Source organism: Microchirus variegatus (genome assembly GCF_963457635.1).
Source record: "Microchirus variegatus genome assembly, chromosome: 11".
NCBI lineage: Eukaryota > Metazoa > Chordata > Actinopteri > Pleuronectiformes > Soleidae > Microchirus > Microchirus variegatus.
Window position 1 is genome coordinate 19,378,043 of NC_139812.1, and position 19,190 is coordinate 19,397,232.

Sequence of the window (19,190 nt, forward strand, 5' to 3'; positions counted from 1 at the left end):
GTTTACAGTATTTTACTTTCAACAAATTAGCTTATTTCCCATTTTGTTACTGTATTAATGACTTTACTAACAGATTATTTGTCTTATTTAACTGCCAAACATGACATCAGGCGACGTCTATCCAAATCTATCACCTGACGCTACCTCACTCTGTGTCCTCACCTAGAGGAGGTAGAGGGGAGAACCAGAGTGTTCGTATGTTGCGAGTGTTATTCGGGAAAATCTTCCTCTTCCCTTGAGATTGATGGGAGTGTTTTTTTTTCCTCTCTCTCTTTGACTCCTGTCGCTTGGATGCTTTTAAGTTGAATGGCTGGATTGTGGGATCCGTTTGTGTTGTGCCAAACTGCAGACATAATGTGGAGACCTCATGGTCCACGGCCATGGCCTTGGAGGCATTCATGAGTGCAGCGCAAGTGCACAACAGACACAAACGTGCACGCACACACACACACACACACATTTCAGTGAGAAGGGAAAAAAAAAATGCCCCCGTGAATTAGAAGGAACTAAGCGAGGTGTCGGTTTACACGGAGACTGAATGTTAACACGCGCGAGTGTTAACATATCCAAAGCCATTAATAAATAACGCTTATATTATATATGCAAAGGCTGTAATAAAAGGAAGCGGGACCATCAATCATAAAGTTTGACACTTTAGCGGCCAATATCTTATTTTGTGCATTCTCATAACTCGCAAACAAATATCATAAGTATCATGAACCTTGTAATTAATCATTTAAAAAATGTGTTAATTTCTGTTCTGAAATCAAATCTCGGCGTAGGGTTAGGGTTAGGGTTAGGTCAGTTACATTAGAATTTGGAGGGAATGTGTAGAACCGCAGTTTTTAAAATATCTAACAATCTTTTGCAATGAAATTAATCAAAAAATAAAGGGCAAAAATAAAGACGAATAACAAACGTTTAAAATGTGTAATATATAATAATACCTTTTACTTATATAGCACCTTTCATTTCTAAAGCAGCTGGCTCTACAACGTGTCCAACTAAAACTTCTTTCTTGGTGTGATATACGTTGGCGGTTGTTCCTCGTCTTTTTGTCTGATGTCAGAATAAAAGCAATAAAGCGGAGGAAGTTGAACGTTCACGTTGTTTCCGAAACCAGGAAGTCATCAAACAAAGGGTTAATTAATCCAAACTGCTCCGGCCTTGACCTTAAAGCGGGATTTCTGGCGCTGACGATGTCCATGGATCTCACTCTCTCGTACTGTGTATTTATTCTGTGGACTGACCTGCCTGTAACATCAACAGAGACAATGGACCTCAGTGGATGAGATGTTTATTCTTGCATCAGCGACTGCCAGCGTGGTGAAATATCAAACTGATTCAACATGACCGGGAAATAAAGAAACTCTGCTTTCCTGACTTTTCACTTATCGGTTTTTACCACTATCGCAGCTTTCCGCAAAAAACTGTTGACATGACATCACCGGAGCGTCAGTCACGTCCAATTAGAGGCCAGAAAGGCGACAGAAGGCTTGAACCCCCCCCCCCCCACTAATGGGAAATAGATATCTTAGTTATTACTCTGTCATGAGGGTCAATTTATTGGGAAATATCACACAGCAGCTTTGCTAAATGATGGAGACAGAAGCAAATTAGAGCAAGGGTCAGTCTGACAGATCCGTCAAGTTATGAAAAGGCCCCGCCGTCATATTCCCCAACACAAATGACATATCTGCTTTCTTTAGGCAGCTGCAGCTCTGGGACGACAGCCTGGAGTTCGTCGGGTGAAAGTCAGCCCAACAGAAACAAACCTGGTGTAAATCTCAGCAGGATATCGTGATGAACGTCTCCGGGCATATCGCGTTTGTGATAAAAAACACACACCATTATCACCTCCCACTGAAGAAACACACTTTGTCTATGCTTCCCACCAGTCAGGTTAAGAAAACAGCAAGAGAGGTGAAGTGAGGAGGAAGTGACAAATAAGAGCCCTTTGATTTGTTTTACAGTTTCAAATACTCAAGTGTTTTGTCTCCGGTTTCTGTCAATATTATGGAAACCTGCCGCAATCCCCGGGCCTAAAATAAAAAACCTCAGATTTCCCTTAAATTCAGGAGTGTTTTTTTAAACTGTGGCCTGTCAAGAAGGCAAAACATTCCCATCTTTGTCCGACAGTCCACGACCAAAGGCAAAGTCGCTCAGAAATCCAAATAATTTAAGGATTTAGCCAATCAATCTCCCAGTGCAATTTCCTCTCTCTCCTGGCTCTCAGGCCCAATGGGGTTTTAAGGAAAAGCCTGTGAAGGTGAAGGTCACAGGCCAATGGGACTTGTTCAGGAAGTAGCAGCACACAGCACAGCCTGTAATGAATATCATGGGCGTCAGAGTAAACATTGCACCACCGGTCACAGCTCAAATCACACACTGAACGCTCTGCTCGCGGCTAACACCGCGCACGCACTTACTTAAGTGTCTGAGCGCAGAGTTAGAGCTCTTTTACTACGCTCTGTACCATAATTCCACCTGGCGACTGTGTTTTTACGAACGGATAAGCAATAACTGACAAACAACGTTTGCATGGCACTAAAAGCAGGTTTTCTTGGAAGCCGTTAGAGCTGCTATGGAAATTGATGTCCGCACATAAACCCATCTTAACTAAGCCAATGTGAACCAAGAGAAATAATCTAGCAATTACTCAAGGTCCATTACCTTGACATTTCTGTCAGTGGATAACATGACCAATGCAAAACCAAAAGCTGTATGTCAGAAGATCAATCCTCCAAGTGTTTTAAACGCTCACAGAGACACACACATATTCCATTTATTTTCCTTAATCACCAAGCAGCTCTCCTGTCAAGCGGGTTGGAGCCAAGCAGCAATGAAAATACTCTGTCAGTCAGCGTAATCTCTCGCACAATACATCTCTCTATACCGCGCTATGGACAAGGAGTGAAGAAAATGGATCCGAATCAATCGGACGTCAATTAAACATGAAATAGTGCTCTCCCACAAAAGCCTGTTGTGCTGCGGGGGTGGATTTTCCCGTACGAGAATCAAAACGTCACATGAGGTGAAGCCGCCCGCGGAGGCGTCGAGCTTCTGCACGGCCACGGTTTTCAGCCTCAGGTAAAAACAAGAAGTGGCATCGACCACCTGCGGATTCAGGAGCGCTCTAGCGAAAAAACAAAGAAGCCAGAGGTGAAAGCAAACCTCAAACTCCAACCTATTTATCGAGACAAATTCAGAGCAGGAAGGGAAATATTTGGTTAGCTCAGCAGTGGACAGTCGCCAGTGTTGGAGCAGTCCATGGTTGAAGTGGGGAGGGGGGGGGAACAGCCAGCCCTTTGTTTGCGAACAAAATGGTGCACTCCGAGGGGTCACTGCAGGAGGCCCAACATCACAGACACAAGGAAACACACACAAACTCACCCTCTTTCACACACATGAAAGCACACACACACACACACATTTGCTCGCACATACATGCACACGCACACAAAAACCATAACATTCCTCTGCTTCTATGAATGTTTTATTAACCATGTGAATGGGTCACAGAGTTACAACCCGGAGCATAGCTTTAGTCTCTATAGTCACACACACACACACACACACACACACACACACACACACACACACACACACAGAAAACCTCACTCCTGCGCTACATTCACACACACATCTACCTTCCAGACACAGTGGATGATAATCACATAGTGAGATTTCTGTTCTTTCATTAACCTCCAACCTGTGTCTCGTCAAATCTGACCAAAATCCATTGTCTCTGTTTCACATTTGCATCCCGTTCTGTGGTTTCCAATAAATGTGCATTCAAAAAAAAGGACGGCAAAGGACAATGGAAATGTGTTTGGGGTGATTAAAATGTTGAAAATGTCTGTCCAGAGACCAAAGTATATACTAACAGACTTGGCTTCACTGAATATAAAGATAAATCTTGCTATTTACACTACCGTTCAAAAGTTTGAGTTTACGATACAATTTTTTTGTGTTTTCCATTAAAACTCACACTTTTATTCATCAAAAGAGTAACAAATATGAATAGAAAATATAGTCAAGACATTGACTATATTAGAAATAATGATTGTTTTATTCAAAATAATAATTTTGTCCTTCAAACTTTGTTTTCAGCTGTGCTAACATAATTGCACATGGGTTTTCAAGCTCTTTCTAATTATCCAATAGCCTTCTAACGCGATTAGCAAACACAATACCAGGTACAATAAAGATACATGTCAAAGTTTTGGGTGGGAGAAGAACAAATCCAAGATGGCTGACATCGCGTTTGGGTCAAATTCGCGTTCATAGACATGTTCAGGGGCGGGGTCTCGTGTGACCTGCGAAGTTTCATGCCGATCGGTCAATGTATGGCAAAGTTATTTCATGTTTCGCCAAATTCGCCAAATTCCGATGGCTGCCGTGGCCACGCCCTTTTGAATCAGCGCAACATTCTGATAACATTTGATCTCGGATGGGTCGAGTGCAATTTGACGTGTTTTTCATCTTTCTAGGATAAACGCCCTCAGACGAGCAAGCTCAGTTACGAAACTTGCGAAACGCCAAGATATACGCCGAATCCAAGATGGCCGACTTCCTGTTGAGTTGAAGTCATGGTGTCAATAGTATTTTTTGTTTGTCTTGGGCCAAAACAATATTCCCACCGAATTTTGCGAAATTCGACGCACCTAAATTTCAGCCAGCTCCATAGGCGCTTGACCTGTGGGGGAGCTACTGAGTCATTTTGCATTGATTTTTCCCAAGTTTAATCTTAATCAAATCTAATGTTATATTCATTGAAAAAAATAAAGACATTTCTATGTGACTCCAAACTTTTGAACGATAGTGTTTATGCTTTAAACAAATTATTTTAAAGAAAACATTTTTAACATAGTGATTCTGATGTAGAAGCCGTTTTCACCTGGCCATTAAAACAGCCTTTAAAGTGACTTCAGTTCCTGCAGTGACCTCTTCTGCGTTAGATTGTGACCTGTTGTTGTGGCCACCCATAAATATTCCTGAGGTACACAGGAAATTCACTGATAGCGGCTGTAAACATCCTGAAGGGAACACAACATGTACAACATTTCAACTCCAGCTCCCCCTTCTTTATTTTTATGAGGCAAAAAAAAGCCATCTTCGGTGAGTCTGTCCTCCGCACGTCGGCGCGGTTCTTTTTGCACGAAGCGTGACGACGTCACTCTCTATAGAAGATGGCTGGTCAGTCGTTGATCCATGCTAAATTCCTCGTGCTCATACGCAAACATCTGTCAGACTTTTACAGCTGAGCTCTGGAAATCGGAAAAGTTGTAGCCAAATACCACGGGGAAAGGGAAAGGTGTTAAATTAGGAGCATTTCCAGAAGCAGCCCGTCAAGTCCTTGCAAACCACACACAGACAAACACTACGCGAGCCATGTTAATTTCCTCGCACTGCTCCGTGCCCCCACAGAGAGCTCGGCACAACTGGTGTTTGGTTTGGACGGCCCTGCGAGGGGACCTCCATGTTGAACAAACTATAACACACTGTGGCCCTGTAACACAGCCTGAGTGGTCAAATACAACACGTTTCACAGTCCAGTGCTGCTGCAGAGATCAATGGGCAGCATAACCCCCACGCAAGGTAAACGTCCTGGATCATATAACAAGCATTCACTCTGGGAAATGACAATATTTGCCATATTCTTCCTCACTTACACTACTGTTCAAAAGTTTGGGGTCACTTGGAAATGTCCTTATTTTTTGAAGGCACTTTTTTTCAATGAATATAGCATTAAAGGTGCATTATGTAATAAATCTAAATCAACTGGCCATAAAATCCTCCTAATATGTCACAGAGACTCAGGAATAATGTTCATATAACAAACTGAACTCACCAACAACAACAGTACAGCCAAAATATTTGCATTAAAAAAATCTCTTGCAGTCTGCAAATCATGTTTATGTTTTGAAATCATGTTTTGGCATGTGGCGCCACCTACCGCCGTCTACCAATCATTGCAGTCAGTGGAGCCTCAGCTGCCGAGCAACCACGGGTTGCCAGTTACGTCAGAAAACAAAACCTAAAAGACCTCTGTATTTTGAAATGTGAATGTAGTAACCGTTTTTGGCCACATTCTTACATATGGCAGCTTTAAATGAATCAGAAATACACTCTATACATTGTTAATGTGGTAAACAACTATTCTAGCTGCAAACGTCTGGTATTTAATGGAATATGTACATAGGTGTATAGAGGCCCATTTCAAGGAATCATCTCTCTACTGTTCTAATGGTACATTGCTAATCGCGTTAGAAGGCTATTGGATGATTAGAAAACCCTTGAAAACCTTTGTGCAATGATGTTAGCACAGCTGAAAACAGTATTATTGGTTCTTTGACGAAAGCAAAGTTATTATCCATCCATCATCTACCACTTTATCCTCTACCAGAGGATCGCGGGCGGCTGACATTGGGCGATAGGCGGGGTACACCCTGGACAGTTCGCCAGTCCATCGCAGGGCCACATATAGAGACAAACAACCATTCACTCACACTCTCACACCTACAGTCAATTTAGAGTGACCAATTCACCTAATCCCCATATCGCATGTTTTTGGACTGTCGGAGGAAGCCGGAGAACCTGGAGAAAACGCACGCACACACTGGGAGAACATGCAAATTCCTTGCAGAAAGGCCCTTGTTCCAAAGTTGTTCCAAACACGACTCGAACCCAGGAACCTGGAAAAGGCAAGAGTGCTAACCACTACACCAACCGTGGGCCCCGCAGAGTTATTATTTTTAATAAAAATCATTATTTCTAATCTTGTCAATGTCTTGATTATATTTTCTATTCCTTTTTGCAACTCTTTTGATGAATAAAAGTGTGAGTTTTAATGGAAAACCCAACAAAATTGTATAGGTGACCCTAAACTTTTGAACGGTAGTGTATCACAAGTCACCTCATGCACTAAAGTGTGGGCTCCGTTGGACTGATTCCAGCTGTGCACCGTCATGGCTGAAGTTTCATTTGTGCGATATCTTGAGTTCACATTACTGCACGTCCACATTTTTGGCCTGAATGTGGTTGCCACATTCATCAAATGTGGCTTCTTGTTTTTTTTTGACAATGAAAACGTGCGAGGTTCCGATGTTTGTGCGAGCCGTGACGACTTCCATGTGTGGCTTTGAAAATGCGAGAAGAAGAAGCAAAGGAAAGAAGAAAAAAAACACAACAAAATTCATCTGCATCTGACCTGTCACTTAAATGCATGCACGCTTCAGGCAAAAAAAAAAAAAAACATAAAAGTGGCACAGAAATGACATGTGTGTGTGTAACCATAGCCTCAGATTATGTGCCTACAGAGATCCCTGAAGAATTCACCAGTGGTTTTCTCTGCCCCGCTGTTTTTCCTCTTCATCTCAGCTCTGGTCACGTTGACGCTGCTGCTGCTGTTGCTGCTGCTGCTGTCCGCACACTCATAACGGAGAGCGGAGCATTATTGTGGATAATGCCCGACATTAATCTCACACTGCCCTACATATTCAGGGTTAGAGGTCAGAGCCATTTCTGTATTGGGCTGTCTCCTCCTCAGGACTATTTATTAGGACCCTAATGCCACGGTTTCAGATATCACTTTGACTCTCCCTCCCTTTTTTTTACACACATATGTTGGGTCTGTTTAAACTTTTTTTTTTTTTGGAGACATTCCTGTGTTAAACTCTAGAATTTTGTTGAATAGATGATTTAAGCTGCATCGTCTGTGTAAGGTATTCTTGTGCTATTCTACAAAGAGCGGCAACAAGAAACTCAACATGTTGTCGTGATGACAAAGGGTTTTAATGGCTAGTTAATAACAGGGAATGGCAGCTCACTGTTGGGTAATTATTGTTGGGTGTTTTCGACTTTTATTGCTTTCGAAAGGAAGCAACTGTAGATCTTCCCGCTGTTTGTTTGCGCCGCCACGGGTTTTGATTTACAGAGTGGTCACTCCGAAATGCCACTCCGAATTCTCGCTGGATTTCTCATGGCATTTTTTCAAAGATGACACTTTAATCAGTGTGTGTGCGCGCGTGTGTGTGCGTGTGTGTGTGTGCGTATCCAATATAAATAACCACAGCTATTAATCATAGCTTGTTTTTGACCAACTGAGTATAACTCAACGTTGTATGGGAAAAGGCAAAAGCATTGATGTGTTTGTGCGCTGTGACAAAACCATGGAGGATGCCATTTCAGCCAACTCCTTCATAATGCTCCCCCGTTGTCTCTCTCACACACACGCGCACACACACATGTGCACACATAAGCGCACACACACACATATTTAAGACCTGTCGCTGGTGTGGAACACAGTGAAAAGGAGTATCCTGTGGGGCCCTTGGGGGCCAGAAATGTACTAAGAAGCTCTCTCTCTTTCCCTGTGTGTGTGTGTGTATGTGTGTGTATGTGTGTGTGTGTGTGTGTGTTCATGCATGTGCATGTGTGAGTGTTTATGTGTGTGTGTGTGGAGTGGAAGAGTGTGACCCGAGAGGCCCAGCTAGTTATAGTCTCTCTGCTGGAGACGACCACTTCCACAAAACAAGCATTGTTGGTACAGAGCTCTCGACATCAGAGACATACACAGTGGAAACAACTTGACATACACACACACACATATACACACATATAGATACACACACATGCATACAGACAAAATAAGACATCCACACACCACAGACTATATACACTGCGTGGAGTTTGAACCCAGCAAAGTAGAGGCTATGAACAAAGTCTCATCTCGCTGCTTCACCGCAGCCTTTTACAACATCAACGTCTCACACTCACCGTAGCAAACAACAGCCGTTGGTGGTGGTTGGTCGGACTGTTATTTATTGTCGGTGTTTCTATGTTGATTAAGTGTGACCGAGAGCGCGGCAAAAGCAGCTACATGGATATAATGTTGTTTATCACTAGGTTTTATCAGTGGCTCTGTGTGACCAGTATTAAATGAAAAAAGACATGTTCTTCTCAGGGTTGCCAGGTCTGCTGTTTCTCTGCGGAATCGCCTACCTTTGTGTAGTTGTGAGTGGACTTGTGTTGCATGGACGACAAGGGCCAAGACAGCGGGAGCTCTCCAAATCTGAAAATTGCAAAACAAAAGTCGTGTTTCAAGATTTTTTTTGGTTTTGCTGTAACTTCACATGGTAGTTGAGATATTTTTTTTAATTTCAACCATAGCATATACACATATACAGTATCAGCAGTTGCTTTGGATGTTTTATCTCATCTTTGCTCAGTGAATGGCTGCAACACAGTGACGCCCAGGCAGGGTGGAGGAGAAATGGAAGAAGGAGGAGGGGGGGAGAAAAAAGCTTAGTTTCTCAGTGGATTGGGCACCACATTCACTAAGCTGTATTATGATAACACAATGTGCCAAATGGTTGTGCTGTTTTTGTAGATGTTACCACTCCTATTAATCTATTGGACATTAAAATCAGTGTGACAGCACTTACGTAATGTTGAGTTGAGGTGTCGGGGGTTATTTTTGGGCTCCTTTTTGTTCCTCTTGGCCTGGTTTTGATTGACCATTGGGGTTATACGCAGACCTGGCAACCTTGGATCAGCCCTGGAACATTGAAGCCACTAGATAAATGTTGTCACTCCATCTGTTCAAAAGTGCACACAACATACAAACAACATCCTCATCAGCAAAGTAAGGGAGGGAGGAGGAGGAGGAGGAGGAGGAGGAGGAGGAGGAGGAGGGGGAGGTGGGGGTGTCAGCATCATGACCTAAACTTCGTCCTCTGCAGAGACCTCGTTGGCTGACACGAGTGTACGTCAGCACCTATCGCTGCTCCACTAAAACCTTTCCTCGAGCCTCTGGCGGTGACACACAGACGCAAGTGTTAGAAGAAGTACCAGTTCCAATGTATATGCCCGGATTAACCCACTGAGCATCCACGAGCGACACGATTCAGTCAGCGAGTCGGAGAGTGAGTGGAGCGCTTGAACTTTTACGCACAGCTTTTTGTTTTTGTTTCTGGATTGTCTCGGCGCGCGCTCTTTTGGACAGCATTGCCCCCGGTGTTCTTCGCATCTTGGAGTTTTAAGTATTCATTTCAGCATGATGCCCTCGCACCTGTGCCTGCTGGTGTTAAACTGCTTCTTGGGCGCTGCTTCATCGGTCAGGGTCACCAAGGGGAGAACACAGGACAGAGGCTTCCCCCTGTCCGCGTCGGAGCCGCTCTCAGATGACCTGGATCAGGGCATGGTCTTCCAGCACATGTCCAAACTGTACGAGAAATACAACCGGGAAAACCGCCTCAGGGAGGGAAACACTGTCAGGAGTGTCAGAGCTATCCAAGGTGCGTAAACACAGTCACCAACATGTATCAATAATTGCATAACACACGCTGCAAAATAAAAATGTTTCATTTCGGAACATGAATGTACCTGAAACTTATGAAAACATGAGTGGAGTGTGCAGAAAGCTCCCTGATCTTTTTTCCAGTGGTGGTTATTAAAGGTGGAAGCGCCCCGCTGAGCTGCGCGGCTCAGCCAGGCGCTCCAAAATAGTGAGGGATTGTTTTGGAACAGTCTGAGAATGCGTTTAAACGATTCTTGGGACGCTGCGGGGCTCAGTGTGTTTGTGGCACCACAGCTGTGCCCGTTCCTTCCGCGCAGAGTCTGTCTGACCGCAGTTTTACCGCAGACAGACTGCGCGCACTGTACTGTACGCGCAAGAATGCGCGAGAGATTCCCTGCGAGCAATGTCTCAGCTTCAGGACCTCGATCCTGCAGAGAGTCTCTGTCGTGGCTCCTATTATGGCTACATGACATGTGTGACTCCACGTCCATGGAGTCAAGGGGCTTAAACTCAAAGTCGCTCCTCCTGTCAGAGGCTGTTTTTATAAACACAACACATATAGGCATTTATATCCCATATAGTTCTCAGGTGGCATATCATAACACGTGTGTATTTTTACTGCAGAGTCCGCGTGTAACACAAGGAGAGATGTGAGGGAGTTTTCACAACAATGCAAGATCTGTGAAAACAGTTGGTTATAATGTCTCGGTGTGTCTGTGTAGACAGTGTCCACTGTATTAGGCTTAAGGGGAAGCTATAAGAGAAAAGTGTGGTAAGCACTTCCATATGCAGGCTGAATCTGTGGTAATGTATATCTCTCGAGTCGGTCCATACTTCCGCTGAACTCTTACACAATGAACAATAACTCTGCTGTTGAAGTTAATGTTCATCATGAATATGTAGCTCTCCACACTACACACACACACACACACACCCCAAACCAGTCACATCCCCAGAGTCTGGTTCCTCTTATAGGGCACCTTCTGAAATACAACCAAGGCATGCAGCCTCGTCATGTAACACAGAACAGGAAAAGGAAATAAATTTCACAGTGTGTTGTAGCGGCACCTTCTCCGTGTCACTTCTGATAAAGTCACCGATATAATAGAGAAAGCACTCAGAGAAAGGATTCCCCGCAGAGCCAATGCACTTCCATATCTTAAGAGGTTATAAATTGTGATTAAAATATTCCTGAATTTAGATCCACAATCATATTCCCTATCATTTCCTCTCCACTTCCAATCCAAAACGCAGTTAAAAACATAACCTCTTTACCCGGTGTGACTGAAAAAGACATAGACGAAGAAGAAGAGTTCAAAAAGTTGGTGTAAGCACACAAACGCTCCCTCGTTCAAGTAAAAAAAAAAAAGCAAATGCCTCAAAAAAAAAATGACACAATGCAGCTTTAATCTTCTTTAAGCTGCTCAGTTGTCCCAATATTTTCTGCTTTGGAAGGTTTTCAAAAGAATGATAAGTGTTGTTTGTGGTTCACCTGTTTGACTGACACTGATCTGTCTTTGCAGCCTCCTCTGACCACAGGACCGTGTACCAGCTCAACTTAACAACCCTCCCAGACTCAGAGGTCATCCTCTCCGCCACATTCCACTTCCTGCACGAACAACGGCGCCCTCACCAAAAACCCTGGCTCTGCAAGCGCTTCAGGAGCCCGTCCTGTCGTCCCTCGGCCGGCCACCCTTCCGTCAGCCTGCTCTTTCACTCTATCTCTTCGGGGTCAGAGGTTAGATCTCGGTCGCCGCAGGGGTCATTTCTAGGCAATGTGACCTTTCACCCCCACAGGAGAGGGGTGTGGCAGATGAAAGATGTGACCCAGGTCATAAAGGAGGCATGGGACGAGGGTCATCGCCTCGTGTCAGTGGAGCTGGACAACAAGAGGAAAACAGAGGAGGCGCTGTCCGCTGGTGACCTGCCTTACCTGTTAGTTTACGCTGATGATCAAGCGCTGGCAGAGCCCAACAGCGTCGCTGCAAGCCTTCAGAGATACGACCCTTTCAACGACGAAGGAGAGATCACACAGACTGCTCAGCTACTGCGCAGACCCGTCATCTCTCCAGAGTCGAAAGAACGTGTGAGAAGGGAAGCAGCTCTGACCTCTGACCTCATCCAGAACAATGAGCTGCCGGAGGTCGACTACAAACCTGATGGATACAGGAAGGATGACCTCTGGGAGAGCGCGTGGTATCTCAAACTTAAGCCTAAATCGGGAAGGAAGGAGGAGAAGAGAACGAGCCAAGATGAAGAAGCAGTGGCGGAGAGCAGAGGAGAAGACGACGGAGGAAGAACATCACCACACGACGACTCAACGGTGAAGCTATTCAAGGACAGTCGCACGCGGACTATTAGCGATGGGCGAAAGCATGAGCGGAAGAACGAGGGAAAGGACGTAAAAAAGCACAAGGGTCGCTCTAACGCTCAGTCGCCTGTCCTGAGCTTTGATGAAGAAACAATGCGTAATGCGAGGAGGCGGCTGTGGAGCAACAGTCAGCACAAAGGCTGCTCCAGGAGGAACCTCAGAGTGGATTTCGCTGACATTGGCTGGAGCGAGTGGGTCATAGCACCCAAAGCCTTTGAAGCTTATTACTGCGCTGGTACATGTGGGTTTCCTATGCCCAAGGTAGTTAGTGCAAACACCTCGCAACATTGATTGTGTGTTTTTTCGACTTCCTTTTAAATTATTTTCTGCTTCTCCACTCTCCCAGGTGTCGAGGCCGTCTAACCACGCCACCATCCAGAGCATAGTGAGAGCAGTCGGGATCATCCCCGGGGTTCCAGAGCCCTGTTGTGTCCCGGAAAAGATGAGTCCTCTGGCCGTGCTCTACCAGGACGAATCCAGGAATCCGGTGCTGAAGATTTATCCCAATATGTCCATCCAGTCGTGCTCCTGCAGATAGAAAGTGGAGGAGGGGTGGATGCGAGGAGAGACACGTGAAAACAAAACAGGACTTAATGGAGACAGAACCATACATCTGCTCGAGTCGAGTGGTTTCCCGATCCCGAGAAACAATGTCACTTTGGCCGTCGTTATTCCTGGAGGAACATAGGCTGTAGAGAAATCACTTCCATCTCTCTCTCTCTCTTGTCCTGCGGCAGCAGACTTGAAGAGACACATTGTCTGGCATCTGCTTTAGCGAGAGGAGCAGAGTTACACATGTAAAGGCAGGGATCCACGTGCCTGAGAAGCCCACTCGTTATGTGTTTGAGATAATACTGACTGTCGATTTCACGGACAGGAGAATTTGGAGAATGTTTCTGGGTTGTTGTTTTTTTGTTGTTGTTTTTTTTTTATCTCTGAATATACTGGGGTTTTTTTTTTTTAAAGTGAGCTCACTGTGAGTTTGTGTTCATGTTTTCTTTGGACACACAAAGGTTATAGATGTAAAGTTTTTTATCTATGTGTCATCAGGCAGCTCACACTGTAACACAGAGATGGGAGATTGAGAAACATATTTTGGACATTTTTACAGCTGTTCTTACTTGGAAGCCAATCATACGCCACAGTGTACATACAATATATGCAATTGTTGATTGTTGTCGTACATTCTCGCTCTCGAGGAAGTGTCCGGTGAATCACATCTGGGATTCGTTAACGCTCAAACCAGGATAATGGTTCAATTATGAATGTGACACTTGGTTAAAAAAAATAATTTTTGTTACTAGGTTATGTATTATTATATATTTTAGATGAGATGTTGTACATGTGTATTTTTTAAATTATGAAAAGGTAGCCTTCTGTAAGCTAGAATAAAACAGTAATTTAATCAATCGATGCTTTTTTGCTGGATTATTGTTGTTGTAAAAACCTTGAAGCCGTGTTTTCCGAAATAACTTACAAAAGCAGGAAAGTTCCACTTGAAGATGACCAACATTACCCCGTCGCCCCCCACCCTTGAAGTCATCATTACCCCACACTCAAGGCTCGGACGTTGGCTGTCCGGCAAATAGTGTGACTGATGCGGTTGCCATGCGTTAATGGCTGCTGGAGGAAGCTGGTATGCACCTATTAAGACGTCAGCCACTTGAACTTCAAAACATGGTGCACTTCCCCTCTTCTACCCATTTACTTCCCCCCTACCAATTTAAAAGCAGATTGTATCCAAGTGCAGGATGTTCTCTATAGCTTAAAAAAAAAAAAACAGTGGACATAACAGATAAACGATCTTAACCCATTTACCCGTCTCACAAGAGGAGGAGGAGGAGGAGGAGGAGGAGGAGGAGGATGACCCTCGTGCTGCCTAAACAGTGAAATGACAGAGACAACGTTATGATTATTAATCCATTCCTATGTGGTTGCTTTAGCCTTGAGCATGTAAAATGTTGGCATCGAGTGCCACATCTGTTTCACAACAACAGAATGCTTTGATGTTTGCCAAGAATGGACATTAGAGTTTGGTCTCAAACGCAGAGAGACATTCAGTCGTAGAAAAAAAAAAAAACAGGGAACAAATGTAATTAAGGATAATGCTATGTACGACCTCTGGCTTGCTTACAGTAAATGCAATTGTGGAGTTATTTGGCTGCTGTTATCTCGAAAAAAAGAAATAGCTTCTCCCTCCCGCTGCCTGCATTTTTTTTTTTGTCTATTCAATACACGAAGACATGAGGCATTTCACGTTTTATTGTCAGCAATAAATAAAAAGGGGATTCAATTTGGATTGTAACATAGATCATCAGAAGACGACCTTGGAAACCAAGGTCTGTACATACACACACACTGACCTCTGTTCTTCTGTGTGCACAGCTTCCAAAACCAACAATGTTTTATTAGATATTTACAACAAAAAAAAACACTAACTCTACTTTGATTCTGTTTTTAGCAGACAATAAAACTTATGTGGCCTGATAATGAAAGCGCTTTCATATAATGTGTCATTTTGAAATGAAATGAGTTTTGCAAAATGATTTAGTATGGACAACATATTTTAGGATGAGAGAGATGAACGGAAAGGAAAAAAAAGCATGATTCAGTTTTCTCCATTTTGAACGAGTGGAATTTTTTTTTTCTTTACAAATACACCTTTGATGAGGTTTAACCCGCATTTAATTTGTGATGATGACTATAATTAGGGGTCTTATGAATCATATTTACATTAATAGGTCTTTAAGCTTCTAAGGGGCTGTGCCAATTGTAATGTACACATCCAAGTTCCTTTTTTTCCCCCCCTCCATTAATTTCCTCATACAGTCTGGACCCAGAGTCTGCTATTACAGAGTGAACCCCATGTCAACCACAATCAGAGTCACAGGAGAGTACTTACAATGGTCAGTTCCAGTCAAGAAAACCACAGTAGTCGGTGCGTGTACAGAGCCCAGTATATTCTCAAAGGCCAATAGGCAAGCGGGGGAACCAAAAACAATATTTGTTTTTCCACATGATGACTGTTCAATTAAAGGAGAGCAATACGGCCATTATTAGACAACAGAGGATTTTCTGTCTGGGCTGGATTTGCTCTTTCCTCACATGGTTACAGAGCAAACTAATGGTTCTCTTCATAAAGCCATTGCTTCTAATAAAGCGACACACGGTACCTATTAATCATTAATTTAATAATGTGGGACACTTGATATTTTATTTTAAATCTTGCTTTTCTTGTAGAAAGGTTCAGAATAAATCTCCCTGGCATTTGCCTAGACATAACAGAAGATTTGAGTACCGATCAACACCGTTGAACGAAACCTCTTATATTTTACAGAAAACTCCCACAAGGCACCTGCCGGTCGTCTAATCAGATTGCTATGCAGACGTTTGGGTGCATAAACTCTATTACTCAAATAAAAGCAGATAAAAGCAGTGTGGGTGGGTTTACATCCCTGCTTATGTTACAGAACGGCACAGAACGGGGCTTAACTTTCCCATGAACTTCATGCCTTCTTCCCGCCTCATTTACTTGCAACAGAGACGGCCATTTACAGTATGTCCATCCGTCCTGAGCCTGACCCAAAGAAAGATGTAAAGCTGCACACTGGAGAAACATTAAATCACACATTTAAAGACCTGGGGCTCATGTGGTCTAAATCCATGTGTGAGGATGAAAGAAAACCATCTTTCCTGGTGCCATTCAGGACAGGAAGCTGCCTACTGGGACAGAACTAGATGACAGTGGAGGAAGAAATACGAGACACATCTGTTTGATTTTCATGATTTTAAATTGAAAAAAAAAGAATGTGCAAACACACTTCAACCATGTGGTGTGTAGCAATCAGAGCAGAGAAAAGCTGACGGGGGAGAGAGCTGCTGCGTCCAAACACTTATGACAATCATGGGCTGTCCTTCCTCTGTCTCTCTTCTCTCCTGAGTTCCATAAGGCACAAAAAAAATAATCATCAACCTTATTTACAGAGCTTAAGGTCACACATCAAACTGCAGTGGGTTCAGCATACACGTGCCTGTAGCGCCATCTCGTGGTGGCCATGTCATGTCCTCCTCCTCCTCCACCTCGCTATTGTCTTTACATTCGCTGTTTTACACCTCATCCTGGGTATAAACGTGTTAAATACGAGCATCACCAAAGAAATAAATAGAGTTTATGTTTGATTCCTTCTCAGTTATGGGATGTCATGTGTCTGGACAGGTGATGCCGCTCGCGGAAGTACTCGTGGCAGATGGGACAGGTGAGTTTCTCCTCCCTCCTCCTCCTCACCTGAGATTCCGCCGCGAACTCCTTCTTGTGGTGGGAGCGCATGTGGAAGACGAGGTCGGAGGTCATGCGGAAGGACAGGTTGCATTTGGCGCACCAGTTCTGCACCGACACGCCAAAGGAGGCGAACGTGGGCGGGAGGATGGTGAGAGAAGATGCGGTCTGCAGCTGCTGAGTGGACCTGGACCAGTGCTCCGGTGCGTAATGGTAAGCACCGTTCAATGCAATCGGCGCGCTTTGTAAGTCGCCGCTCAGGACGCTGGGTGTCACAAGGTTGTTGTATCCCACAACAGTTCTGGGGGAAAACACAGCAGTGATCTCTTCTAGACGGTTAGGGGGCGCTGTTGTTGCGCTGCTCAGATGCGCCTGGGAGTCGATGGGAGAAGTTCTTTTGCTCGGTTTACAGAAAGCGCTTTTCTGTTCGCCTTGACTTTTGGACAGAACCAAAGAAAACGCACTGCTGCCACTCGAGCGCACATCAGAGATTTCTCCTGCATCTCTGCTGTGCGTAAAAGTCTCTTTGGTTCCCCTCAGACCAACGTCATTCTTATATCCCAAATGATCCGCTTTGATCTCATCAGCTTTCACTTTCCCTGCAGAGGAAGACGCATCTGCTGCTGCCTGGTCAGCACCTTTAACCAGCTGTGTGATATTGTCGTCATTTGAAATGTTTGTCTTCTCTAACAGAACTGTTTTCCGCTCTTTGGGATACGTTTCCTCGCATCTCCGTCTCTTAGGAGAAATCTCCGCGTCCTCGTTGCCGCTGGATTTTTTGTGTTCCAAATCTCTGGCGATGTTGTGGAAATCCGTCACTCTGTGTTGCCTCTTAATTTCCACGTGCTTGTGCGCGTAAACGTCGCGGCTCCAGGTGTCACTCTTGGCCTGAGTGCACAGGAATCGGCAGTGGGCCAGGAAAGGATACTCATTGTTGAAGACCTGGTCACACCTGCCACATTTGAATTCTGCAAGAGAGGAAGAAAAAAAAGGACATCTTGTGATTACGCACAAATATGACGCATACAACAGTCGTGTATTTTAATAAAACATGATTTTAGTTTATATCCTTGATTAGATTCATACATAATGGAACAATAAAGATTTACAGAGGATTTGTTTCGTTGTTTAAATAAGAAGATGCCTCACCTTCACTCGATCCTCTGCTCATGTCAGTGAAGCCCAGGAGGTGAGACAGCTCCCGGTCGTACCACACCAGCAGCTCTTCTTCCTGCCGGATGTCTCGGGTGGTCCGCACATACAGCTGACCCGCTTTAAGAAAGGCCTCCGTGTTCTGCTCCTCTCCATTGCGCGCAGCCTGCACCAGCCGCAGCCAGGACAACACCAGCGCAGAATTACGCATTGCCTCGGGGTCCACCTGTGCACACGGGGAATTATTTTAACATCTCCATACTGTCCGTGTGTGTTAAAATTCTTTATAATATGAACAATAACAGTCGAGCTGGTCATTTTTCAGGAAGAAAACAATAAATGTGCGTGAATTTGGTCAATAAAATTGGCACATGAAAAACTCAACGTAAGTGAACCAAATGAATCTTTTGCCACATGAGGTTCAAATGTATGACGAAAAGCGACCATAACTCACCCTGAACACATAGGATTTCGTACTCCTGTCGCAGGATTTCTGCGCTATAAAGGCGATAGTATCGTAGAAAGTGTTTTGGAGCACACATGGACCAAAGCACGTGCCTGCGGGGATGCTGCGCGTAACGACCACACTGCTGTACAGATCCGCTGGATGCTGGAGGTATTTGCTGTCACTGGTCCAGATGGACCGAGACAGAAACGTGTGATCCATCGTCAAACTGGAATAAATAAAAAAAAATACAAGGGGTAAATATGAAAGAAAAGACAAAACGCTGAGACAAGAGTTCATATTATTCCAAGATCGGTGTAACACTATGGCGTTTGCAGAGGAAACGCATGTAAGTAATGATAATTACAACAAGTAATAAACGTTTTTTAGTCACAACAAAGTATAAAAGAGACAATTATTTGCTGATATTTGTGTTCTGACCTGACCTCGCATGCCGTTTTAGCCTGTTTGGGTGAAGATGCGCAAAACTGAAGCCAAATTGTCTCGCGTGTGATCTTGAAAATATAATTTCCTGCAACAGAATTTTATTTTTTCCACTATGAAACACTGTAGAAGGCGCAGCCGGTGCCGAGGCAAAAATGATTTCTAACGTCCTTTGTCTGAGTTTTTCAGTCGGTTTCTC

General features: G+C 44.1%; 2 protein-coding genes across 2 annotated transcripts; one reads left to right on the forward strand and one right to left on the reverse strand.

Annotated features, from left to right (window-relative positions):
* Positions 1-10,060: 10,060 nt before the first annotated feature.
* Positions 10,061-13,212, forward strand: gdf10a (growth differentiation factor 10a; the record flags this gene model as incomplete). The annotated part of the gene is made up of 3 exons (XM_083897186.1): positions 10,061-10,301; positions 11,827-12,935; positions 13,021-13,212. The coding sequence occupies 3 exons, from the start codon at positions 10,061-10,063 to the stop codon at positions 13,210-13,212; spliced, it is 1,542 nt and encodes a 513-aa protein (XP_083753312.1).
* Positions 13,213-16,860: 3,648 nt separating this feature from the next.
* On the reverse strand, positions 16,861-18,769 carry znf488 (zinc finger protein 488; the record flags this gene model as incomplete). The annotated part of the gene is made up of 3 exons (XM_083897413.1): positions 16,861-17,918; positions 18,100-18,328; positions 18,557-18,769. 3 exons carry the CDS (start codon positions 18,767-18,769, stop codon positions 16,861-16,863), a joined length of 1,500 nt encoding a protein of 499 aa, XP_083753539.1.
* Between the last annotated feature and the right edge of the window lie 421 nt (positions 18,770-19,190).